The 27,164-nt window shown below is 43.2% G+C and overlaps 1 protein-coding gene across 3 annotated transcripts in view; it reads right to left on the bottom strand.

Annotated features, from left to right (window-relative positions):
- Positions 1–27,164, bottom strand: part of ASB3 (ankyrin repeat and SOCS box containing 3) — a 301,962-nt gene that overhangs the window by 27,614 nt on the left and 247,184 nt on the right. For 2 of the 3 annotated variants that reach the window (XM_077485558.1, XM_077485557.1), the window contains one exon: positions 20,077–20,475. The exons of the other annotated variant lie outside the window; for it this stretch is intronic. In XM_077485558.1, the coding sequence (XP_077341684.1) occupies positions 20,258–20,475 (218 nt within the window). In that variant the 3' untranslated portion in view covers positions 20,077–20,257. Of the gene's footprint in view, positions 1–20,076; positions 20,476–27,164 lie in introns of those variants that run through there. 3 annotated transcript variants of the gene reach the window in all.

The following is a 27,164-nucleotide window of genomic DNA, read 5'->3' as shown; positions in this document are numbered from 1 at the left end:
TCCCATTGGAGACAGAACAGAAATGATAGATCTTTAACTTTTATTCTTCTTGTCTGTAGTAGAAACAAGATAGATGTAATCTAGTTGCCTTTGATTTTTTTTTTTCTAAGAATCTAAACACAGCTTCACTGTGGTGTAAAATGTGCCAATTATTACTCAGTGAAGACTGGAAATCATTACCAACTAGCCAAACAATAAGTGATTTGTTTAGACAACCAGCAGAGCATTTGAAAATAAATCAAAAGGAACATGCTAGTCTGTACTTTTGTGCATTGTTCAGAAGTTCTTTAAAAAATAAAATATGTATGCCTTGTCTTGTTTAGTAAAACCCCCTTCTGATCTTGAATTTCCTAAGAGACAGCTCTTATTGTAAAACGGCTTCTGTGTAATTCTGTTTTTTTTTTCTCTTTGTTTTTGAGATGCAAATTATCTTCAGGACTTTCTCGGATTAGAAACTGAAGACTGCACAAATAAAATAGCCAACGCACAGTTATGAGGATCAATACCCTTCCCAAATGTGGCTTCTCTAAGGAAAATCACAGGAGGATAGGCTGTTTTGTTGTAGGCTTTACAATTGTAGAATCTTCCTTTATCTACTCAGAATTCCATTGTGATTTTGTATTTATCACCAGCTCTGCTATTTTTTTAATTTTATTTTTGTTTTATATAGACATGAACACTATTTGAAGGCTTTTATTAACTTTGCAATTTGGCTAGCTCTTTCTCCATCTGTGCTGAAAAACTGCCACATACATTCAAGCCTTATTTAGAAAGGAGTTTGAAGGTACTTTCAGCCAAACTAGAATATTTAGCATGGAAATATATACGGGAGACACATCATAGACTGGAAGAGTTTTTTTTTTCTCAGCCTAACATTATTTGTATACAGCAGACTATGCTGCTGTGCCATTTGTTTTATTGGCTGATAACCTGGGATCTTGGGAATGCTTTCCTGGCTCTCAAAAACATGGGAATGACTGCATCAGACACTCCTCTACCCGTCAAGATTCTGGCTGTAATAGTCATGCTGTCAAAGCAAGCGACTGTAAGGAAGGACGGAAGATAGGACCTTGTGACAGGAGGCCTGGGTGGGTTGGAAGTATCCAAGGACTGTCCACTGACATGTTCATGATGCTGGAATACCACGCCAAGCTAGTGCCGTTAAGATCGCCGGCATTTCTGTCACGTGCCTCCTATGAAGCAGACGTTGAAAAAGCTATAATGGAGGAAAGGCATAAATCAGCAAGAACTGGTACCATGGGATCACCTGGGTATCTATTGCAAATGCCTGAGGATCTGTGGTCTGTCCAGTTTCACATTGAACTCAGACGCAAATAGATTCACAGGTGTTGCATCTCTGGAACAGGAAATGAAGATAAAAAAAAAAATTAAACGAATTCTGCAATTCCGGTTGCTTACCAACTCTACCCATCATAAACGCTCCACCATATTGAGAGGTGTTCGTCTGTACACACAAAAATAACGGTTTTCTATGTGCATTGTTCACACCATACATTTGCAGTGGTTTTCAGAAAAATACAGTTTAACCACTTGCTTACTGGGCACTTAAACCCCCCTCAGTCCCAGACCAATTTTCAGCTTTCAGCGCTGATGCACTTTGAGTGACAATTGCGCGGCCATACAACACTGTACCCAAATGAATTTTTTATCATTTTTTTCCCACAAATAGAGCTTTCTTTTGGTGGTATTTAGTTACAGCTCGGAGTTTTATTTTTTGCTAAACAAACAAAAAAAGATGCAAAAAAAAAAAAAAATCATGTTTTAATAGTTTGTTATAAAATTTTGCAAACGGGTCATTTTTCTCCTTCATTGAAGTGCGCTGATTAGGCGGCACTGATAGGCTGCATTGGTGGGCACTGATGGGCTGCATTGGTGGGCACTGATGGGCTGCATTGGTGGGCACTGATAGGCTGCACTGGTGGGCACTGATAGGCATAGTTAAGGCGGCACTAATAGGCACAGATAAGGCGGCACCGATGGGCACAGATAAGGCGGCACTGATGGGCAAAGATAAGATGGCACGGATAAGTGGCACGGATGGGTGGCACGGATGGGCACTGATAGGTACCACAGATAGATGGGACTGATGGGCACTGATAGGTGGCACTGATAGGTGGCTCTGATAGGTGGCACTGCTGGGCACTGATGGGCGGCACTGCTGGGCACTGATGGGCGGCACTGCTGGGCACTGATGGGCGGCACTGGGGTGCAGCACCTGAGGCAGATTTTGGGTGGCACTGCTGGGTGGCACTGTGGGTGGCACTGTGGGCACTGCTGGGTGGCACTGTGGGCACTGCTGGGTGGCACTGTGGGCACTATGGGCACTGCTGGGTGGCACTGACAGGGGGGCACTTACTTTATTTCAGGATGGCACTGCGGGTGGCAGGTGGGCACTGGCAGGGGGCAGGTGTCCTTTTAAATTGCTGGCCGTGATCGGGACTGATGTCCCGAACACGGCCGCCGGCGATCGGCTTTTTTTTTTTCTCCTCGCGCTGTCAGCGCGAGGAGGAATACTAGCCGATTACCGGCTCCGTTTTATCACATGATCAGCTGTCATTGGCTGACAGCTGATCACGTGATAAGGGGTCGGGATCGACCCCTTACACGGATCGGTGATCAGGCGAGTCTCACGGACTCGCCGATCACAGAGCGCGCCGCGCGCGCCCCTCAGGGGGCGCGCAGGCCGCTCGTAACCGGGACTACGTCAATAGACGTAGTCCCGAAAATGTGGGTCCGCGCTATTGCCGTCATTTTGCAATAGCGCGGATCCCAAGTGGTTAATGTCCATGGTTTAACCAAAATAAAGATGCCCACTGACATGCAGTAATTGTCACTCATCCCATCAAATCAAAGACATCTTGGAAAATCACACTTCTATGGGTTAAACTAAAACTCTGACTGAACTGGCTGGCTAGAATGGGATATAAGCATCTCCATGGGGTATAAGCATGTCTGTGCTCAGCTGATATATGCATGTGTATCTAGGGATTACTCTTATGAACAATCCTGTGTCACCTTAGCTCTTCAAACACTGACAATGTAGACAGTTAGCCAAATGATCTTTCTAAAAACATGCAAGTTACTCCCAATTCTCAAAATTTGGGAGCCCATCGTTTTCCTCTTCCTCCCCTTTTTTTTCCTCTTCTCCTCACATCTGTTCTTTTTTTTACTTTCTCTTTCTTTCACCTCTGGGGTCTTTGCTCCCCCACCCTCATAAAAAATGTTTTCCTCTTTTACTTTGTATGAGGTTACCCCGAGGCAGGGGTGCCCGTCTTTAGAATTATTTTAATTATATGGAATTATATATAGATGTTCCCCATAGGCAGGGCCCTCTTTAATATTGATTGGATCCCGGGCAAACATTTTCTTGGGCCCCCATCCATGCAGTTTTGCTCTCCAGCTGCTCGGATACATACAATAAATAGAAGCTAGACTCAAAATCCATTTACTGAATCAGATCAGGCAGCGATTGTGATTGGTTGTCAGAGGTTACAGTGTATCATTACCGCTCACTGATTGGTTGCCAGAGGTTACAGTGTATCATTACCGCTCACTGATTGGTTGCTAGAGGTTACAGCACACATTATGGCTCACTAATTAGTTTTTAGAGGTTACATCACATGATTTCTGCTCTACTGTACATCAATACTGCTTACAGATTGGTTACTAAAGGTTGCAGCACATCATTAATCCTTACTGATTGGTTGCTAGAGGTTACAGCACATCATCCCCTCACTGCTCTCACACCATGGACTGGGGGGGGGTGAGGAGTCCCATCAATAGACAGAAAAGTGATGGGGGGAGGGGAGGGTTTGATCAATGGCAATGTTGATTTTTTGTTACCGCCTGCAAATTCAAAGAGGAGGTTCAACACTGGCCCCCAATGTAATAGGGATTTACAATGACCACTAATGTAATAGGGGTTTACACTAACCACTAATGTAATAGGAGCATTTACAGTAACCACCAATGTAAAGAGTCAGGGGGGGCGTGGCTATATGGCGACCAGCACACACAGTAAAAGACTAGAAAGAAGGCGGAGGAAGGAGAACACACAAGTTGAAGGACTGGATATCACGTCTCTATCAGATACCTTGTGTAGAGACGGTGCTATGTGATATGAACTTAGCTTGCTTCCAGTGTACTCACCAATGCCTATGAGTGAAGGATCTTTGAATTGACCAGTGGATTGTCTATTTGAAGTGCCTGTTTTTAATTGGATCCATGTGAGTGTGATTTTAATTGAACGTTTTATTGAGATTAAAAATAGTTTTGCAATGTTGCACTATGGGAAGTTTCTTTTGTCTCCCTGAGGTAACTCTGAGATATTAAGTGATTATCCTCTGCCTGCGAAGTTTTCACAAGAAGTGGCTGGAGAAATAGTCATCATCTGTATACATTATAAGCGTTTTTTGCCCGACACGAGAGTGCTGGGCAATACTGCTGGTGAGTGTTCTAAACAAGGGGGGCACTAACACCAAGGGTGCGGTGGAGGCTCTGCGTTTGATGGACACTTGGTTACAGAATGTTCACTTGAATATGAATTCTTCTTCTTTTTTTGAACTATTGCCATCATTACAGTTATTGCTCCTCAATAATTGTATTTGATTGAAGATCAATCTAATTTATTTTGGAACTGCACATCTTCATTAGAGCACTATTTGTCATTGTGTTCATTTCTTATATTTATGTTTTGTCACATATTCACTGTATCACTTTTGTGCGATTATTTTTTTGATTGCATTTTTTCGTTATTTAATCACGATTTATTTTATTGTTGATTATATTTATTTATGCACATGTGTTTATAATTTTCACGTTGTGTAGTTTTGGTTATCAGAGTACACTGCTATTTAACAGTGTGTAGTTTTTGTAGCGCCACAAGGTGTTTTTTGCATTGTAAGTGGTAGGTTTGCTTTTTTCACCTTCTGAGAGATATATTTAATTTTTTAAGTGGCAGCTGGGGGGAGGGGGAGTTTGAGCGCTGGGATGATATACTAATCGGGAGGTCATTGATAGTGTATCTTGAGTTTTTTTCTAATGTTAGTGTTTGCACCTATTAAAAGAGTGCAAGTACTGCATGTCCAGGCTGTCGACCCAAGAAACATTTGTGATCATCTAGATCAGGGGTCTCCAAACATTATAAACATAGGGCCAGTTTACTTCCTTCAGACTTCAGGTGGGCCAGACTGTGAACAACAGGAGTAGTAAATTCCCAAGCATCAGTTAGAGATGGCTTTAGTCTTGGTGGTCAGAGGGAATTAATAAATGACTTAGCACGAATGATCAGTAAAATGAGGAATAGCACCCCAGTGTCATTGGGAGGAATAGTATTCTATTGTTGGTGTCAGTGCAAGGAATGGTGTCCCATCACTGATGTCAGTGGCAGAATTATTGTCATCAGTGGGAGGAATATTGCCCCATAATTGGTGTCAGTGGAAAGAATGGTGTCCCATCATTGATGTCAGTGATTATACACAGTGGGAGCTGATCAGCAGGTAAAGCGGACTCGATGTCCCCCAGCACCCACCGATTGTTCGATACAGAGGGAGAATGGGGATCTGCCTATGTAAACAAGTCAGATTGCCGTTTTGTCAGAAGGGCAGGTGAGTCCTCAGCAGTGCGTGTTCATGCCCGCTACCTGGAAGAGCCGTATCACATACTGTATATATATATATATATATACACTTGAACCGGCGCAGAGGTGCCACCTTGTAGCAGTAAAACTGCTATAGAGCGGACCATAAGTGGATAAGAAATAGGTTATTTGCTCCTTCTATACGATAAGATGCATATTTGTGCATGGAATGTGTAAAGTATAAATAGAATGGATATCTATCCAAAATCCCTAACGATCTGGCGGATCATGGGATAGTTTTGAAAAAGTCTAATTAAGATAAACCAAGCGCACTTCCTACTCTTGGCAGAGCCGCAATGTTTTCTGGCTAGCAGCAACCATTCATGAAATGATTTTCCTTGTTGCCTAAAGTCGCTCTTTAATCTCTAATAACAGCGTACATCTTGCAGATAATCGTTAAAAAGTAAAGAATTGTGCTCAAGAGGAACAAAGGAAAACCATTTCATTCTTTACTGATAGTGATTTGGAGAGAAGCAGACGGTCTTGTAAGTCTTTGCCATTCTGAGAGTTAAAGTTATTTCAAACTCTTGCATATTAACCTTGGCCATTATATTTTACTACCTTGTGTTATCTCTAGTTACCAGATGGACTGTCTTTCTACCAAAACCATCTTGCTGCAAGTGCCATGGTTATAAACTCCTTCTAATGACTCATAATAGACTTTGTCATCTACATACTAAACCGGTGAAATAAATGTTATGATAATTATTAACCAGTCAGAGGGGCATAAACAGATGCTGTTCATGTGTCGCATATTCCCTGCTGCAATTAACACCTGTTACGGTTGCTTGCTACGAGGTGCTGAACTGTAGGTTAGTGCAAAAGGGAAAAAAAGAGTGCCCTTAAAACTCAAATATCCTTTCAATGTAAAACTTTCAGACATTTGGCTAGAAGATTTTTTCTTTACTGTTTCAAAGTTTAGTTTTAATTAAAATGGGTCCTATATCCTATGGGCCGATAGGAAAAACATCTGAGACAGATCCTGAATTCCTCTCCTCTGTTTTGATGATTTATGATATTGAGTAATAAATTCCGTATATAACACACTTGCAAATATATGTATGGTCCTGAAGAAGCGGGGAATCCCACGTAATGCGTAGACCAGTTACAAGTACATGTAGCCATCAGATCTACATATTTGTGTATTTATCGCAAAGTTTCTTCATGCAGATCTATGTTTTTAATATTGTGTGTATTGCAATGTTTTATGTGTAATAAAATGTATATTGATTTTTATTCTGACGTTCTCATTTGGCATATTTAAAGTCCCACTACTTTTGTTTTCAAAAATACCATATTCATTTATGGGATGATGCCAACGTGAACCTGAAATTTTATGACATGTCCTCTACCTTACAACTTTCCTAGTTTCTAATTAGCTTGTAGGAGCAAAAAAAATAAATAAATAAATAAAAAAGCCACAGGCCCTAATAAGGACTAAACCTAAGAATAAAACGGTATATATTGCAGCTTGCCAGTGTAGATGTGGCAGCTACATTCCTTTTCTTTTTCCAGCCTTTTTTCACATGGTGATTCTGCCAGGAACACACTTCCTGTCCTAGGGTTCCCACGCTCACAGACCAAAAGAAAACAAAGTAGAGAACTTCATTTACCCATTTCCAGCTGGAAGGCCATCATATGAAGTGCTGATATCTGGATGAGGCCTGCAGCTACTGTCATCATCCAGATATCTTTGTTTTCAGCCAGCGATTCCCCATCTTGTAAAAGCCATCCTAGTGGTTCATGAGCCGCTGAATGGCTTTTACAGACAGCAATAGGGCACAATCCCACAGCATGGGAGGATTCCCCATGGGTTTTTTTTTTATCAGCAAAAATTAATAAATTCAAAGTATTAAAATTAATTCTTTATTGAAAAATTATCATGTCAAGCATGTGGCAATTTGCTACAATGTAAAGTAGTAAGTGTACAGCTTGTATAACAGTGTAAATTTGCCATCCCCTCAAAATAACTCAACACAGCCATTAATGTCTAAACCGCTGGCAACAAAAGTGAGTACACCCCTAAGTGAAAAGTCCAAATTGGGCCCAATTAGCTATTTTCCCTCCCCGGTGTCATGTGACTCATTAGTGTTACAAGGGCTCAGATGTGAATTGTGAGCAGGTGTGTTAAATTTGGTGCTAAGGCTCTCACTCTCTCATACTGGTCACTGGAAGTTCAACATGGCACCTCACTGCAAAGAACTCTCTGAGGATCTGAAAAAAAGAATTGTTGCTCTACATAAAAGATGGCCTAGGCTATAAGAAGATTGCCAAGACCTTGAAACTGAGCTGTAGCACAGTGGCCAAGACCATGCAGCGGTTTAATAGGACAGTTCCATTCAGAACAGGGGTTACCATGGTTGACCAAAGAGGTTGAGTGCACGTGCTCAGCGTCATATCCAGAGGTTGTCTTTGGGAAATAGACATATGAGTGCTGCCAGCATTGCTGCAGAGGTTGAAGGGGTGGCGGGTCATCCTGTAAGTGCTCAGGCCATACGCCGCACACCGCATCAAATTGGTCTGAATGGCTGTCGTTCCAGAAGGAAGCCTCTTCTAAAGATGATGCACAAGAAAGCTTGCAAACAGTTTGCTGAAGACAAGCAGACTAAGGCTATGGATTACTGGAACCATGTCCTGTGGTCTGATGAGACCAAGATAAACTTATTTGGTCCAGATGGTATCAAGCGTGTATGGTGTAAATCAGGTGAGGAGTACAAAGACAAGTGTGTCTCGTCTACAGTCAAGTATGGTGGTGGAAGTGTCATGGTCTGGGGCTGCATGAGTGCGGCCGGCACTGGGGAGCTACAGTTTATTGAAGGAACCATGAATGCCAACATGTACTGTGACATACTGCAGCAGAGCATGATTCCCTCTCTTCGGAGACTGGGTCGCAGGGCAGTATTCCAATGTAACGAACCCAAACACACCTTCAAGATGACCACTGCCTTGCTAAAGAAGTTGAAGGTAAAGGTGATGGACTGGCCAGGCATATCTCCAGACCTAAACCCTATTGAGCATCTGTGGGGCATCCTCGAAAGGTGGAGGAGCTGAAGGTCTTCAACATCCACCAGCTCCATGAAGTTGTCATGGAGGAGTATAAGAGGACTCCAGTGGCAACCTGTGGAGCTCTGGTGAACTCCATGCTCAAGTGGGTTAAGGCAGTGCTGGAAAATAATGGTGGCCACACAAAATATTGACACTTTGGGCCCAATTTGGACATTTTCACTTAGGGGTGTACTCACTTTTGTTGTCAGCGGTTTACACATTAATGGCTGTGTGTTGCGTTATTTTGAGGGGACAGTACATTTACACTGTTATATAAGCTGTACACTCACTACTTTACATTGTAGCAAAGTGTAATTTCTTCAGTGTTGTCACATGAAAACATGTAGATGTTGAAGAGCACAGGTGACAAGGGTGATCCTTGAGGGACTCCATAAGAGATTGTGCGAGATTCAGAGGTGAAGGCTCCTAGTTTCACTGTCTGAATGATTTCCTAGGAAGGAAGCGAACCATGGTAGAGCTGAGTCTGTAACTCCTGCTACTTCTTTGAGGCGGATGAGAAGAGTATTGTGGTCTACTGTGTCGAATGCTGCCTGGGATCCAGCAGTACCAGGAGACATGATTCTCCGTTATCAGCTGCTTCAAGGGCATCGTCCCATATTTTTAGAAGTGTTGTCTCTGTGCCATGGCCTGGGCGGAAGCCTGATTGCAGTGGGTCCAACAGTTTGTGTGTGTCCAGATGAAGTTGTAGCTGTTGTACTACTGCTTTCTTCATAATCTTGGAGATGGTGTTCAGACTTGTTACTGGTCTGCGTTAGTTAGGGTCTTTGGGGTTGAGGTTGGGTTTCTTTAAGAGGGGTTTGACTACGCCTTGCTTGAGGGCGATCGGAACAATCCCTTCTTTGAACAACAGATTTACGCGATGTGTTATAGTAGGAGCCAAGATGTCGGAACATTCTTTCAGGAGTTTTGTGGGAATGATGTCATTGGGTGATGTGCTGTCTCGGAGGCGCCTAATACTTTTGGTGGTGTCAGTGGTGATTGGGATCAGCGAAAAATTTGTTGATTGTGTGATGTTTGAGTCGATTTCCTCTTTTTGCTTTGGTTGAATAGGGTTGGTTGTTTTTTTCTGTTGAATTATTTTCCGAATGTTGTCAACTTTGTCGATAAAAAAATCTGATAACTCGTTGCAGAATTCTTGAGTTTCGTTTGCTGGGAGCTCAAGGCAGGTAGGGTTCATAGTCTGAGCGACTAGTTTGAAAAGTTCACGAGGGCAGTTTAAGGCTTTTGAGATGGTGTTTGAGAAATGTTCTTTTTTTGCTTTGTGATATTTCTTTGTGAGTGCTTTGTAGTTTGTGTGGTTTTCCTTTGTAGAATTTCTTCTCCAGGCTCTTTCAGCTCTTCTGTGTTCCCGTTTCAGTAGACTAAGAATGCCATTAAACCATCCAGAATTTTTGCTGCGGGTGAGTGCTCTAAGTTTCGGAGCGACTGAGTCTGCTGTTTGTAGTAATGCCTTGTTTAAGGAGCTGAGTGTTTGTTCTGTTGAGTGGTTCAGATTTAGCGTTGCTATTTTGTTTGATAATGTGGTTTTGAAGAGTTCTGAGTGTAGTTTCTTCTCAGATCTGGTCCAGTGTATTTTTGTTTACTGGTTCGGTTTTTGGAGGGTGGTGTTGGTGGCGATTTCAAATTTGATAGCGTGGTGGTCCTGACCCATGCGTGGGAGCATTTATCAGTTTGAGCGTGAAAGTAAAAAAATCCCAAATTTTGGGTTGTCCCCAGTAAAGTAATAGAGGGGAAATCTTCCAATAGGGGCATTAGTTCTGGTGACCTGGGGGTCCCCAAGGAATTTCCTTTATTTGCAGGGATTTCCTCTCACTTCCTGTTTGGCTATAGGACAGGGAGGGAAGGTAAATCTCCCCAATAGGACACAGATGGCAAAAAAAAAAATCAAACAGATTGTAACCCTTCCTTGCTCTATCCAAAAAATTTTTTTTTTTTAAAGTACTTTACTTTAAGTTAAGTTGATGACAACTCCATATGTAAATCTATAACCTTTAAAAATCCTCTAGATTTCCTTCATATTAAAAATGATAATCTGGCCCCGCCAAAAACATGAATCCTAGAGCCCCAAGTCCTAAATCAAGCATCAAAACTCAAAAAAGAAAAACATTATATATTGCTGACTGCCAGCCCTTAGATGTGGTGGCTGCATTCTTTTTCAGGGTTACTTTCCCTTTATTTTCACATATTTTCACCCTGCTGCCAGTCGCAAGGTGACAACACTCATCAACTTTACTGTATACATGTAGAATCTGCGTTGTCACCCTAGGACTAGAAGTGTATTAGGGATGCACAACTTCTCCCACCCAATCATCTCTATACCATAGGATGGAGGTGTTCTGTTGTCCAAAGAGAACTGGGCAAGGCAGTTAATTGGGATTTTGGTGCAGCACTGGCAGGGTAAGGAGGAAGTTCGAAGCGCAATGGATTTATGGCAGATCAATTGGAATTTTTTGAAAAGTTTTAACAAAATGCTTTCAATAGTATATTTTACAGACCAAAAGGGAGCAAATAAGAGGCGTTCACTGTTTGGGCTTACACACGCTTGGTGGTTGACCAAACAAGGTCCAATCCAATGATGGTATAATCACAGTATGTTAAAGATGGGCGCATGGACATGCATGAAAATACTGTACAAGTGTTTGTGATCATGTGATTATGGGCACAGGCCTGACACCCCGAGCTAGTCCTACTTCATGGAAATATTTGCGCTAAGACAAAAAATTTGACATGGTCAACAATCAACCGATCAGCTGTTCCCCCTAAAAATGACTGGCTGTGGATGTTTTAGAGTACCCACTAAAATAATAATCAGTAACCTAAATTGGAACTAAAGTCTGCAACACTTACCTCTGCTTCAATGGTCTGAGGTCCCTCACCAGTGCTAACATCTTCTGAGCTTCTTCCAGGTGCCAATCTTCAGCCATTTTTTTTTTTGTGGCTGGTGCAGGATGTCACTCCCATGCATGCACAGGAGTACATTTATCTCAGCCATTGAGCAGATAACAAAACAGGCAGGTAGGTTTCAAATTATACTTTGAGGTAGCTTAAAGTGGAGTTTCCACTCAAAAACACAAAATTTATTAATGTGCAAAAAAAAAAGACTTAGCCCTTGTACACACGGTCGGACATTCCGACGGAAAATGTCCGATCGGACCGTGTTGTCGGATAACCCCACTGTGTGTGGGCTCCATCGGACTGTTTCCGTCGGAATATCCGACCGACAAAGTTTTAGAGCTGGGCTATAAAATTTTCCGACAACATGGTCCGATGGGACTTTGTCCTATCGTTTGTAGAGAATTCCGATCGGACAAAGTGCCACGCATGCTCAGATCAAATTACTAGCCTGAACGTAGTCCCGTCGTAATGAAACGTCATCACGTTCCGAATGATTGGATTTTCCGACAAATTTGTGCGACCGTGTGTATGCAACACCAGTTTTGGACAAAATCCGATGGATTTTGTTGTCGGAATGTCTGACCCTGTGTACAAGGGCTTAGACTAGAGCCTTTCAGGACAACCCTGTAGAGAGCGCAGCTCTGCCCATTTTAACAGGAAACACTTGCAGACCTTTAAATCCCTCCTCTTCCACCATGGCTTCAGTTATTGTGGCCTCCGGCATACTGGAAAACAAAGCACAGAAAAAACACACAAAACAACCATGATACATACTTATACCAATTATAAGCTAGAAAAAAGGGAGGGAAACTAGCGGTTGTCCTGAAAGGCTCTTAGAAATACCGTCACCGGTAAGTCTAAGTCTTTCTCAAATCGCCTTTCAGGACAACCCTGGAGAGGATAACCAAGAAGCTTACCCTAGGGTGGGACTACTGCCTGCAGTAACTTCCTACCGAAGGCCTGATCCGCAGCTGACAATAAGTCCAACCTGTAGTGTCGGAGAAAGGTCGAATAGCTTGACCATGTGGCCGCCTTGCAAATCTGATCAGGCGTAGCACCAGCCCTCTCGGCCCAGGATACTGCCATTGCTCTTGTGGAATGAGCTGCGATCCCTGCGGGAGGTATTACTCCCTTAGCTCCATAGTCCTCTGTAATTGCCCCTCTGAGCCACCTACCCAGAGTGCTTTTAGAGGCTTTTTCACCCTTACGAGGGCCTGAAAAGACTATGAACAGGCGTTCGACTTTCTGAATTCTTTGGTGACTGACAAGAATTGAAGAAGGCACCTCCTTACGGCCAAGGTATGGAAAGCTTCCTCACCTGCATTAGCAGGAGCCGAGGAGAACGTAGGCAACACTATTTGTTGAGAACGGTGAAAATTTGAGGAGACCTTGGGAAGGAACGCTGGGTCTGTTTGAAGGACTACCCGGTCTGGAAAGATTTTCAGAAAAGGCTCCGTGATTGCCAAGGCCTGAAGTTCACAGATTCGTCCTGCCGACGTAATGGCCACCAAAAAGATTGTTTTTAGAACTACATTTTTCAGACAAGCATCTTGTAAGGGTTCAAACGGAACCCCCGTGAGACCCTGCAAAACTATAGATAAATCCCAACTGGGAAAACTTTTGATAGATACTGGCCTATTTCATGCCAATGCCCTAAAAAAATCTTGAAATTAGAATTTCTCTAGATAGAGTCTTTTCAAAATAAACTGAAAGAGCCACCACCTGAGTTTTTAAGGTGCTGTCTGCCAGTCCTTTCTCCATTCCGTCATGAAGAAACTCGAGGACCGAAATGACACTCTTCACCTGGAAGCCCTCCGAGGTGCAATAGGAATTAAACTTCTTCCACACCTTTTGGTATATGGCCCTAGTCACCTCTTTCCTGCTTGAGAGTAGGGTTTTTACTAACTTGTCGGATAAACCTTTAGCTTTTAGAAGATCTTCCTCAGAAGCCTAGCAGATAGGTGTAGACGGTCTGCCTCTGGATGAACCACTGATCCTTGTATTAGAAGGTCTTCCCTGAACGGTAGTTTCCAAGGAGGCTCTGTGGCCAGGTTTAGTAGCGTTGCAAACCAAGGCCTTTTTGGCCAGAACGGTGTGATTAGAATCAAACTGGTCTCCTCCTCCCTGAACTTTCTTAAGACCATCAGGATTAGAGGGAAGGGGGGAAAGACATAACACAGGCGGTAATGCCATGGATGCGCTAGAGCATCTAAGCCTAAGGCCTGGTCTTCTCGGTGAAAAGAAAAGAACCTGCGGACCTTGGCGTTCTGCTGACTGGCGAATAGGTCTACTTGAGGGAGCCCCCACCTTCTGGTAATCATCAGAAAAACCTCCTGATTCAAGCACCACTCTGCTTCTATCAGTCTTCTTCTGCTGAGCAGATCGGCTAACAGATTTTGGGAGCCCTGTTCTGCCCAACAGAAAAGCTGATTGGCTAGATCCATGAGACCCCTGCTCCTGGTTCCCTCCTGCTTTAGGACATATGCCACCGCAGTCATATTGTCTGAGAGGATCTGGACATGATGTCCCTTCACCAGATGGTGAAAGGCTAGAAGGGCTAGGAAAATGGCCTTGAGCTCTCGCCAGTTTGACGATCTCCGGGACTCCGCCTTGTACCAAGTCCCCTGGGCCGTTAGTCCATTCAGATGGGCTCCCCAACCCCAGGCGCTTGCGTCTGTTGTTAGACGTTGGTCTACTGGAAACATCCAAGGGAGGCCTCTCGTTAGATTGGCTGAATCCCTCCACCACCACAGAGCTCGTCTCACCTTTGAGGTATGATTGATCTTTTTCTCCAACGAAACCTGGTGAGACCAAGTTTGTAGGATACACAACTGAAGTAGCCTGGAGTGGAACCTGGCCCACTGTACTGCTGGGATCGAGGCCGTAAGCAGCCCTAACACTGCCATGGTTGAGCGGACTGAAACCGCATAATTCGTTTGAATCTGTTTTATCGCCATCTGGACTTTTTCCAACTTTGCCTGCGGTAAGAAAACCTTCTGCAGGACAGAATTGATTATATAGCCAAGAAAAGTCACTTCCTGACTCGGTTCTAGGTTCGACTTCTCCAAGTTGAGGAGCCAACCTAAATCTCTGAGGTGTACTTGCAGGTTTGTTAACAGCTGCTTCCTGGAGTCTGCAAAAAAACAAAAGGTCGTCTAAATACGGAATCACAGGAATCCCTCTCAACCTTAGAGGCTCCAGAGCTTCCGCCATGATCTTTGTAAAGATCCTGGGGACGACGAGAGCCCGAAAGGCAGGGCCCTGAACTGAAGGTGCCAGATCGACGTCCCCGGGTTGACTGCCAACCAAAGGAAACGTTGGGAGGCCTGGGCAATCGGGATATGTAGATAGGCATCCCTCAGGTCTAGGGATGCCATGAAGAAGTTTGGGGTTAGCAACTTTGTTATCGAATGGATTGTGTCCATGCGAAATGTTTGTAGCGGATTGACCTGTTCAAGAACTTTAGGTTCAGAATCAACAGATACTTTCCTGAGGGTTTTTTCACCGGGAGAATGGAGTAAAAACCTTGCCCTTCCTGATGTCTTGGGACCTGGACAACTACGTCCTGCTGGATCAGATCCTGTAACGGGTTTGTCATTGCAGAGGCTTTGTCTGGGTCTTTCAGAAGGACCGTAACATAAAACCTGTTTGGAGGGGGCTCCAGGAACTCCAAACTGTAACCCTGGGCAATAATGTTCCTCACAAACTGGCTCGAAGAGGTTTTGTTCCACTGCAGGAGGAAAGAAAACAACCTCCCTCCTACTGGAACTGGACTGTAATTTGCTTTTTGAAGGTGGCTCGGAGGGGGATCTACCCTTACCCTTTTGGGTGCCCCAACGGCTTTTACTGTCCTCTCTACCCTTTCGGAGCTGCTGAAAAGCATGGAAATTTTTCCTAGCTGCCTGCTTCTTTTTGGCAGGGAAAGCCTTCTTTTTGTCCGCTGTTCTATCTAGAATAGTTTCTAGGTCTGGACCAAAAAGATGATCCCCGAGAAGGGTAGGCCGCACAGTCTAACCTTGGAGGCTGTATCGCCTGACCAAGTTTTAAGCCAGACCACCCACCTAGCGGAATTTACTAGGGCCGAAGATCTGGCTGCCATCTTGATAGACTCGGCTGAAGCGTCAGCTATGTACTTTACAACCTTCAAGATCAACGGAAAAGACTCTAGAAGATCCTTCTGGGATGTTCTTGCCTTAACGTGACTTTTCAGTTTCTACACCCAGCATTGAAGATTTCTAGCCACCACCGTGGACGCCATAGCTGATTTGAGGCTAGCAGACACAGAATCCCATGCCTTTTTCAAGAGGGATTCCGCCCTTTTGTCCATTGCATCCTTGAGAACCCCCATGTCCTCAAAGGCTAAATCTGTACCTGTGAAAAAGCGGAATCAACCCGTGGCTTTTTGTTCCAAACTTCTGAATCATTATCGTCAAAAGGAAACCGCCTTTTCAAGGTTTTGGAAAGCAAAGGAGCTGTTTCCGGATCCTTCCACTCCCTTTTGACTGTATCAGACAGTACCCTATGGACTGGAAACATGCTAGACTTGGTGTCGTCCAATCCCTGGTACATCTTGTCATGAATTGACAACTGGACCTTCTCTTCTTGGATATCCAATGTTGTGTAAATTGCTTTCAGAAGATCGCCCACTTCTTCCAAGGACAATTTATACTTGGAACTACGGCTGTTATCCTCCTCTTCCACCTCATCCTCTGAATCCCTGAGGGAAGGAAGAGTGCTTGTCCCCTCATCCCCTGAGTCCATCCTCCCCATATTTGGAGATAGATGCCCTGGGACTTAGTGGTGGTTGCTGACTACTGCCTGGACCTGATGGATTCTGGACCAGCAGCGTCTTAACGGAGCTCAGGGAACTTGCAAGCTCCCGAACAGAGGAAAACAGGTCCTTGTACTGTTGGGAGGATTCCTCCTCAACCAGCTCCTTGATACATGATCTGCATAAGGCTTTTTGGCAAGATTCACGCAGTGGATTCTTGCATGAGGGGCATTTCTTCTGGCTTGGCGGGTTTGAATGTTTTGGTTTCCCCGAGACAATTTCCTAAAAGACAGATGGACGAAGTCTTACTACCACTGTAAACACCTAATAACGCCATCCATGGTGCTCCTCAATCACCAGCACATAGAAGAAAAAACACCAGCCCTCAAAGCCACCAGTGCCACCACCAATAGACTACAGATCCAAGAAAAATTACCTTGGAGAACTGTAGTGGCAGGCTCCCCAAAAGGAGCTAACATAAGACAAAAAACATACAGCCCATAAGGAGAAGAATAAAGAGCACCGCTGTGCCCCTCTTACCTGGGCCTGACCGGTGCCTGTGGTGCCTGCCTCAACCGACGCTGATGATCCCTCCATCATGCAGAGAGTGCAGCAGGGACTAAACCCAACAGCCAAGCTTTTAAGCTTCGCCGGGTCTGATGTCACTACGCTGCCCGGAAGCGGAAACACCGGTTGTAAAGACCCGCCCCCAAACCCCTGCGTTCCAAACGACCGGAAACCACTCGTCGTTCCGTCCGAACAGGAAGCCGCGTCACTGGCCGCCGCATCATCCGCCTGCCAGAGGAAAAGTCAGAAAGCCTACCAGCGCGAAAACCAAACAGAGCTCCGGACATTCTGATGGCCATTGCTCCCCTGAGTTGGAAAAGGTTGGAGGCTCCGGATCGCCCTCCAATCGTACCGGGAGGGAGCTGGGATGGTCGTACGAAACAACACCTTACCGAGGTAAGGCCTTTCAACTCCATCCTGGAGAGACACAGCCCCGTGGTTCCCGCATGTGCATCCACCATGACGGAGGAAACACAATAACTGAAGCCATGGTGGAAGAGGAGGGATTTAAAGGTCTGCAAGCGTTTCCTGTTAAAATGGGCAGAGCTGCGCTCTCTCCAGTGTTGTCCTGAAAGGCGATTTGAAAAAAATTTGGAGAAATTTTTTTTTTTACTCACCCAAACAAAATTAATGTTCCTTTTTTCCCATAAATAGCGCTTTCTTTTGGTGGTATTTGATCACCTCTGCATTTTTTATTTTTTGTGCTATAAACAAAAATAAAGCAACAATTTTGAAAAAAAAAAAGCATTATTTTTTACTTTTTGCTGTAATAAATATCCCCAAAAAATAGTTTAGGCCGACATGTATTCTTCTACATATTTTTGGTAAAAAAAAAAAAAAAAATCGTAATAAGCTTATATTGATTTGTTTGCACAAAAGTTATAGCATCTACAAAATAGGGGATAGATTTATGGGATTTTTATTATTATTTTTTTTTTATTAGTAATGGCGGCGATCTGCGATTTTTATTGTGACTGCAACATTATGGCGGACACATCAGACACTTTTGACACTATTTTGGGACCATTGTCATTTATACAGTGATCAATTCTATAAAAATGCACTGATTACTGTGTAAATGACACTGACAGGGAAGGGGTTAAACACTAGGAGGAGATCAAGGGGTTAAGTGTGTCCTAGGGAGGTGTTCTAACTGTGGGGGGATGGGCTACCACTGATATGACAGCGATCACTACTCCCGATGACAGGGAGCAGTAGATCTTTGTCAAGTCACTAGGCAGAATGGGGAAATGCCTTGTTTAGGCATCTCCCTGTTCTACCTCTCCACACCGCAATCGTGGGCCCCCGGCGAACATCGAGATCCCGTGGGCGTGCGCCCGATAGGAGGCATATTTAAAGGGATGTACAGGTACGCCTATTTGCCTGCCTGTGCCATTCTGCCAAAGTACATCTGTGTGCGGCGGTTGGCAAGCGGTTAACTGACAACGTTGTCAATTTTAGATGGTGGGTGGAGGTGATAAATTTAGCTTTTTTGTAGTATGTTGTAGTCCCTAATAAAGATATTTTTACAGTATTATAATCTTGTTGTCACATTTGGTACCCGCTTCTTCTCCTTGGGGTCTATCATCCAATTTTGTTTTTTGGTAGCATTCTGGGGTACGCTGACCCACACCCATAAGGTGTTAACTCATCTAGATTTCCTGTAAGGCCCCCAGCCCCCCTTTTAGTGTCATCTTATATGTTGACACATAATATAGTTCTACTTAAAGCAGAGTTCCGGCCGAAATATGACTTATAGGATAAAAATACCCCTAGAATACTCATGCCTCCTGCAATCTCACAAAGGTATGCTATAAACTATGCCCAGTTTTCTATTTGTGCAGAAACATTTTCTTACTTTGTGAAGTTCCTGCACAGCGCAGCCATCTCCATTGTGGGCATCTGAAGCCACAGTGTCCTCCTTCCTGGATTCTGTGCATGCTGGCTACCCAGCATGCACCTGCCGATCTCGTGCATGTGCAGTGCAATCTTGGTCAGCTTGCCATGCCAAGCTGACCAAGAATTTCCATAGACGCCAATGTTAAATGTTACAGGAGCAGTGCCATGCCAAACTGACCAAGATCTCCTAGGAGCTAATTCAAAACCAGAAATGATGAATGCGCCGTGGCCCCTAAAGGAGGAAGTGAAATTAGATATAGGCATAAATCAGATAAGTGAACAGAAAAAATTAAAATAAATTGCCAATTCATTTTAAGGATGCACATTACTACTGCATGGCGTGGAGTGAAATATGTGGAACTCCGCTGTATTGGTGTCACGGGTCCCCAAAAAGTGTCACTCAGTGTCAGATTTGTCAGCCGCAATGTCGCAGTCCAGTTAAAAAAAAACGCAGATTGCTGCCATTACTAGTAAAAACAATAAAAATAAATAAATCTATCCCCTATTTTGTAGACACTATAACTTTTGCGCAAACCAATCAATATACGTTTATTGGGATTTTGTTGACAAAAGAATATGTAGAAGAATACATATTGGCCTAACTTTATGAAGAAACTATTTTTATTTTTTTTTTAAATGCATTAGGAATGTTTTTTTAGCAGAAAGTAAAAAATATTGTTTATTTAAAATTATCTGACTTTTTTTTGTTTATAGCGCAAAAAATAAAAAGCGCAGAGGCGATCAAATACCACCAAAAGAAATTTGTAGGAAAACAGGACATCAATTTTACCTGGGTACAGTGTCGCACGACCGCGCAATTGTCAGTTAAAGCGACGCAGTGACATATCGCAAAAAAAATGGCCTGGTCAGGAAGTGGTAAAACCTTCCGGAGCTGAAGTGGTTAAGGAATGTGTTTCAACCAACATATGAAATTGATGATCATTAGCGCCTGTTTGGTATAATTGGATAATCATATACTACAAAATCCCTGACTTTGTGCAGGTGTAAGAATTGATAATGGTTGGAAGCCAAAGGGTAGTTACACCAAATATTGATTTGATTTAGATTTTTCTTCTGTTCACTCATTTTGTAAATTGATAAAAATAAACAATTAAAATATATATTTTTGAAAGCATTCTTACTTTACAGCATTTCTTCACACCTGCCTAAAACTTTTGCACAGTACTGTATGTAGTCAGAATAAATGATGTTATATGCAGCAATTTTATGTACACTTTATTTACTTGGGATTTTTTTTTAATAATTCCCATAGCACAGCTTTCCCTATCAGTACAGCTTTGTGCAGCTCCAGGTTCCATTACAAAATAGGAATATTTACAGCCAGTATACAATACTGATTTTCAGCCAGGAGTCCGGTGCCAGTGATAGACGGATTTCAATCAATCACTTGCTTGGGTGATATTTTCCAGTTTATTCTCCTGAAAATTGTCTTCTGTGGAAATGCCATAGAGACTTAGCACATTAGAGTAGTGAAGATATTCTTGTAGGCAGGCAGGGATCGGCAGCTGGCGTATGTAGTCTTTAGACCGTAGACGCTCGGTGTTAAAGATGGAGCGGATCTCAAGCCGGCAAAGGTGTGTCAAAGGTGGGATAGATTCTGTGCAGGGAAAAGAAATAAGAATATTATTCATGACTTTCCATGCCAATTTCATTTTTACGTCGGCAGAATATCACTGGCAGGCATATTGGCGTACAGGTACGTCCAATCTTTAATGCTGCCCTGCCATCGTGAACGCGCCGTCGGCAGTGCGCTCGCGTGCTGGTCGGGACCCCCGTGAGTGCGGTCGCGGGTCCCGCGGACTCGATCGCCGCGGGCATACCCGCGACCGACTCACGGGCGGCTGAACGGAGAGATGCCTTTGTAAACAGCATCTCCCCGTTCTGCCTAGCAACAAGTGACGCTGATCTCTGCTCCATGTGATTGGAGCAGAGATCAGTGTTCACTAAATGAAAGCCCAGCCCCCAACAGTTATTAGCACGCCCCTAAGAACACTTAACCCCTACACTGCCACCCACTGGTTAACCCCTTCACTGCCAGTGTCATTTACACAGGAATCAGTGCATTTGTATAGCAGTGATTGCTGTATAAATGACAATGGTCCCAAAAATGTGTCAAAAATGTCCGATGTGTCCGCCATGTCGCAGTCACAATAAAAATCGCTGATCGCCGCCATTGCTAGTAAAAAAAAAAAAATTATTATAAAAATGCCATAAAACTATCCCCTATTTTGTAAATGCTATAACTTTTGCGCAAACCAATCAATAATCGCTTATTGCATTTTTTTTTACCAAAAATATGTAGAAGAATACGTATCGGCCTAAACTGAGGGAAAAAAATGTTTTTTTATATATTTTTGGGGAATATTTATTATAACAAAAAGTAATTATGCGTTTTTTTCAAAATTGTCGCTCTATTTTGTTTATAGTGCAAAAAATAAAAACCGCAGGGGTGATCAAATACCACCAAAAGAAAGCTCTATTTGTGGGAAAAAAAGGACGTCAATTTTGTTTGGGAGCCCCGCAACTGTCAGTTAAAGCGACGCAGTGCCGAATCGCAAAAAGTGGTCTGGTCTTTGGCCAGCAAAATGGTCCGGGGCTGAAGTGGTTAAACACTTTCACAGCCATTGCTTCATAATTTTGAAACAACCTGGAATTAAAGTATGAAGTATGAAACATCCACAGGGGAAAATAATTATGCAGAATGGAAAGCTTTATCATACTGGCTACATTCAGAAGAAGCATTTGAGGGGCAGGGTTTACTAGGTTTACTACCGCTTTACCCATAACAACTTGATTAATAGAATGTTCTTTAGCAAGGAACATTCATTCCACATTAATAATTATGACACCAAAATGAGTGTGTGCTGTAAATTGCCTCCAGCATTGATTTTCTGTTTCTTCTTGCCGGAGGATGTCATTTTTCTGAAGCCCAGAGCCCCTAAGCAGCAGTAAATCTTTAGGCTGTCAGCATATGAGCCTCTACAAATTCAGCACAGTGCCTAAAATAGAGAGCAACTGAGCATGTGCAGAGCAGGGTAAAACAGTGAATTACTGGACTTTAAACTGTATAGACACTTATTTTCAATGTTTTACATAGCAAAAGGGTCAGCATGAAGTGTTCTAGCAGGACCTAATTTCCTGACTCAAGTTCCACTTTATTTAACCTGTAATCAATTTTATTTTCATTAAATTGTTTCCCCCTCACTTCTGTTCGTTTGGAATAAGTAGTGGACATAAGTTGCATCTCTGATCACTGTAAAGAGTCTATGACATAGGCTTTTTACCATAAGATCAGCTGTGTCCAATCACAGCTGATCACAGTGTAAATAGGAAGCGATGGTTATTGGCATTCCTCTATTTGCGCTGACAGTGCATGAGTAGAGGAGAGCTGACAAGCGGCTCTCCTGACAGGAGGGGTCTGCACTGATAATCAGTGCATTGATTATCAGTGCAGTCGCATCAGTGAAGCCCACCTGTGCCCACCGGTGATGCCAACCAGTGCTCATCAGTGATACCTATCAGTGCCCATAAAAGGCTGCCCATCAGTGCTGCATACTAGCGCCTCCTCATCAGTGCATCAAAAAGTCCCCATCAAAAGTGCATCAGTACGTTTTCCAACAATAAGGTTGAGAAGGTCTTGAGAGAGCTCTTTGCTTTTACACATCATGAGATGTTACTTGTGTGACACCTTGGTAATGAGACACCATTTATAGGCCATCAGTTGAGAATGAACCAGCTGATATAAATTTGCACTGGCACAGCCAGGATTTCTTTTTCATTACTGATAGATTTCAGCTGCTGTCTTGGCTTTCCATGCCTTTTTGCACCTCCCTTTCTTCATGTGTTCAATAACTTTTTCGCTGTGTCATTCCATTTTATTACACATAACTTAATTTCTGAACTTATTTGCTTTGGTGTCTTTGTATGTATGGATTGCATGGGTTGCTACCGACACATGGTGAAAGTTTCATGTTTGCAGCACCTTTAGAAATATATTTACCTAGAAAAATGGTGACATGTTCAATACTTATTTTACCCGCTGTATGGAATATTTTTATGCCAGGATCTTAGATTGTGATCCCGTATTGCGCTTCTTTCAATTACCTTCAATGCGTGTGGTTGGCTAGGCAACAATGTCACTCTCCTTCGTCACCTTTATCCTCCTGTGACATGTCCCCTGGCTGCACTTCAAAAGAAGTTCAAAGCCTCTTCCTGCAACCATCATCTCTTGCATAGATAATTACACAAGGATTACATTTTATTTTAGTAGTCCTCGTATTTGCAGGATTATATTCGGAGTACGCGGATAGAGCTGGAATTGCACTTCTCCTGGTGTTTGAGAGTCTTAAACCCAGTTACAGCGTGTTCAGATGGCAGCCAGGAGGTTTATGATTGTCAAGCTTGTTAAACAAGCCAAAGCTCCTCTCTAACTTTATGTACCGACGGGAAAACATTGGAAATCATCCTTCATAAAGTCTGTCAGCGTTGGACTGTAAAAAAAAAATAAAAAAAATCTGCCCATCCCATTTATAGCTTGAACAGTTTGGAAACTTGTAGGTTTACAAAAAGGAAGTTTCCATATTATATACACCAGTGTTTCTCAACTCCAGTCCTCAAGGCACCCCAACAAGTCATGTTTTCAGGATTTCCCTCAGATGGTAATTACTAAGGCAGTGAAACTGATCAAATGACCTATGCAAAATAATGGAAAGCCTGAAAAACATAACCTGTTGGGGCGCCTTGAGTACCGAAGTTGAGAAACACTGTTATATACCGATCAGCCGGAAAGGTAGAATAGGATTTTTATAACAGCTTACCTGTAAAATCCCTTTCTTAGAGTACATCACGGGACAGAGCCACAGTGATAACTGTATGGGTTATATAGGCACCCTTAGGTGGACACTGGCACACCCTAGACAGGAAGTTTAGCTCCCCATATAACACCTCCCTACTGGGAGTACCTCAGTTTTGCAAAGCAATAAATGTGTATTAGAAGAGGGGAGGGACCTCTGTGTCTCGTGATGTACTCCAAGAAAAATATTCTACAGGTAAGCGGATAGAAATCCTATTTTCTTTATCGTACATCATGGGACACAGAGCCACAGTAATAACTGTATGGGATGTCCCAGAGCAATGCTAACTGAGAGGATGGAGACACAAACAAAAGTAGGGTGCAATCAGACCTGAGGACTTATGCTGCTACCTGCAGCACACTGCGCCGAAAGGCGATATCCTCATGCCTCTTACTTCCACCTGATAGAATCTGGTAAATGTATGGACTGAATACCAAGTTTCGGCCTTGCAGATATGAGCCATGGAGGCACTGCCCATGAAGAACTAACAGCCCTGGTGGAGTGCGCTTTGATTTGAAAAGGTGGAACCCACCTCTTCAAACCATAAGCTTGAATAATTATTTGCCAAATCCACTTAGCAATAGTAGATTTTGACGCTGTCTGTCCTTTTTTTAGGAACTTCAGGCAACGCAAACAAAACATCCCCTTTTTTTAATCTGAGCAGTCGCCTCTAAATAGATTTTGACCGCTCTCACTACATCCAGAGAATGTAGTGACTTTTCTTCCGTAGAACAGGGCTCTGGAAAAAATGAAGGCAGAACAATATCCTGGTTTATATGAAAACCTGAAACCACCTTTGTTAGAAAGCTAGGATGAAGACGCAGTACTACTCTATCCTTGTGAATGATTAAATACGGCTCTTTAGAAGAAAGAGCCGCCAATTCTGATACCCTTCTTGCAGAAGAAATGGCTACCAGAAAAACTAGCTTCCTTGTCAAAAGGACCAAGGTAATATGTTGTATCGGTTTAAAAGGCTGTTTCTGTAATGCCAACAGAACTAAATTCAAGTCCCAAGGGTTTAGGGGTGCTCTAACCGGTGGATTAAGCTGCGATACCACCTGTATAAAGCTTTGGACCAAAGAATGCGAAGCAAGCGGACGTTGAAACAATACGGATAAGTCTGAGACCTGGCCCTTGATAGTACTCAAAGCCAGCTTCATCTCTAATCCCATTTGCAGAAGGGTAAATATTCTACCTATGACATACTTTCTGGGATGACAACCCCTGGATTCACACCAGGAACATATGCCTTCCAGACTCTATAATAAATGCCTCTGGAAGCTGGCTTCCTTGCATTAATCAAGGTAGATATCAATGAGCCTTAAAGCCCGTGATTCTTCAGAATGTGGGTTTGAATAGCCAAACTATTAAATTTCGTGTTTGTAAGGTAGGATGGCCCATGGGGCCCCTACCGCCATCTTTACTATTTCTGCATACGAAGATCTTCTGGGCCACAAGAACCCCTGTCTTATTTTCCTGCTTGATCCTGCGAAGAAGTCGTGGTAGCAGCAGAATAGGAGGGAATGCATAAATCAGTGAGTACTGATCCCACTGGGTCACCAACGCATCCGTTCCGCATGCAAGTGGATCCCTTGTCCTTAAACAAAAAACTTACACTTAGTGGAGAAAATAAAGTAAAAACTTAAAATGACTTGAGAGACCGCAGCTGCTGGTACTGGAACCTTGATGGATGAAATATATAGATAATAACAGCACTAGCGGAATAAAGTGCTACCATATAACACACTGAACAATGTGAAAAAATATTCAAACGGTGCTAGGTGCATCCAGCATGTAAATATAATATCAGTGCTAGCAGAATAAATTGCTACTACATGACACAATATAACACAATAATATAACACATTAAACAATATAACACACTAAACAATGTCAGAAAATATTCAAAAAGTGCTGGATGCATCCAATAGTCATCAATATTACTGGATAAGTGCTTCCAATTAAGCCCCATACACACTATCAGTTTTTCCATCAGATTTACCAAAACCATGTAATGCAAGGGCCTGCCTGGTTGCATACACATTGAAACTCCTAAGGTTTGCCCTCATATAATATGGTTTTGGTAAATCTGAAGGAAAAACTCAGCAGAAAAACTGATAGTGTGTATGGGGCTTTAGATGATCTCTCCTCTCGTGACCCCACTCACCAGAGTTAATAGACCCTCAACTTTATAGTCCGGGGTCAAACAGGCTTAGAGGTTTGAGGAGGTAACGTAAATATCCAAGTTTCCAAAGGTGATATATCTCAGAGGAATCCTGGGTATTGATATATAACGAGGTAAAAAAGAGAAACATACATGTGAAGCACTGCCGGTACAAAACACACTGCGCTGCTAACATATGTCACTCACGAGACAATGGGCTAAAACAGGCATCAGTGTGTTTCCGGGTTCGCACCATCAGCATCACTGGTTCACTATACCGGAAATACGTAGACGTTTTTCGCCCCTACTCCAGGGCGTCATAAAGGACATGCATCTTTTGAATATTTTTTCACATTGTTCAGCGTGTTATATGGTAGTACTTTATACCACTACCGCTGTTATTATCTATATATTTGATCCCTTGTTCTTGACACAAAGTTGTCGACCTTGTTATCGAACTTGCACGCAAACAGATCTACGTCCGGGATCCCCCATCTTTGGCATATAGCCAGTAAGATGTCAGGGTGAAGGGACCATTCCCTCGGGAACAACTGCTGGTGACTTAAGTAGTCCACCTGCCAGTTCTCTACCCCTGGAATGAAGATGAATTTTGGTGCTCCCTCTTGGTTGATATAAGCCACTGCTGTGGCACTGTCGGATTGGATCCTGACAGGACAACCCCGCAACCTGAATGTCCAGGCCTTTAGAGCTAGGTACGCTGCCCGAATCTCTAGAATGTTGATGGGTAAGGTCCCTTCGGTTCTGGAGCATTTTCCTTGGACAGTTGTCTCTTCCAAGACTGCTCCCCCAACCCAAAAGCCTGGCATCTGTTATCACTTTCCAGGTAACTGGTAAGAAGGATTTCCCTTTCCGCAGCTTCTCGGGTATCAACCACCAACTGAGGCTCTGACGCACTATAGGCTACAAATGCATCGGAAAATCTAGTGCCTGGACTTTCTTGTTCCAGGCAGACAGGATACTGTCTTGCATCAGTCTCAAATGAAACTAAGCATAGGGAACTGCTTCCAATGAAGCCCCCATCTTTCCCAACAACCTCATGCAAAGGCGAATAGAAGGACCCTTCTTCGCCATGACCACCTGAACCAGCTCCTTTATGGCGCAGATTTTTTCCTGGGGTAAAAATACCCTCTTCTGGGTTGTATCTACTGGCTTTAAAGAAGACTTCTCTAGGTTGAGGACCCAACCTAGGCATTCCAGGTAGTTGCCTGTGGTGACCAAGCTTTGGTATAAGCTGGATACCGGCCGGTC

The sequence above is a fragment of the Lithobates pipiens genome, unplaced genomic scaffold (assembly GCF_037356315.1).
Source record: "Lithobates pipiens isolate NorthernLeopardFrog02 unplaced genomic scaffold, aLitPip1_a1.2 Scaffold_18, whole genome shotgun sequence".
In the NCBI taxonomy this organism is placed as follows: Eukaryota; Metazoa; Chordata; class Amphibia; order Anura; family Ranidae; genus Lithobates; species Lithobates pipiens.
The sequence above is the reverse complement of the archived record's forward strand: the minus strand, read 5'-3'. Positions and strand labels throughout refer to the sequence as shown.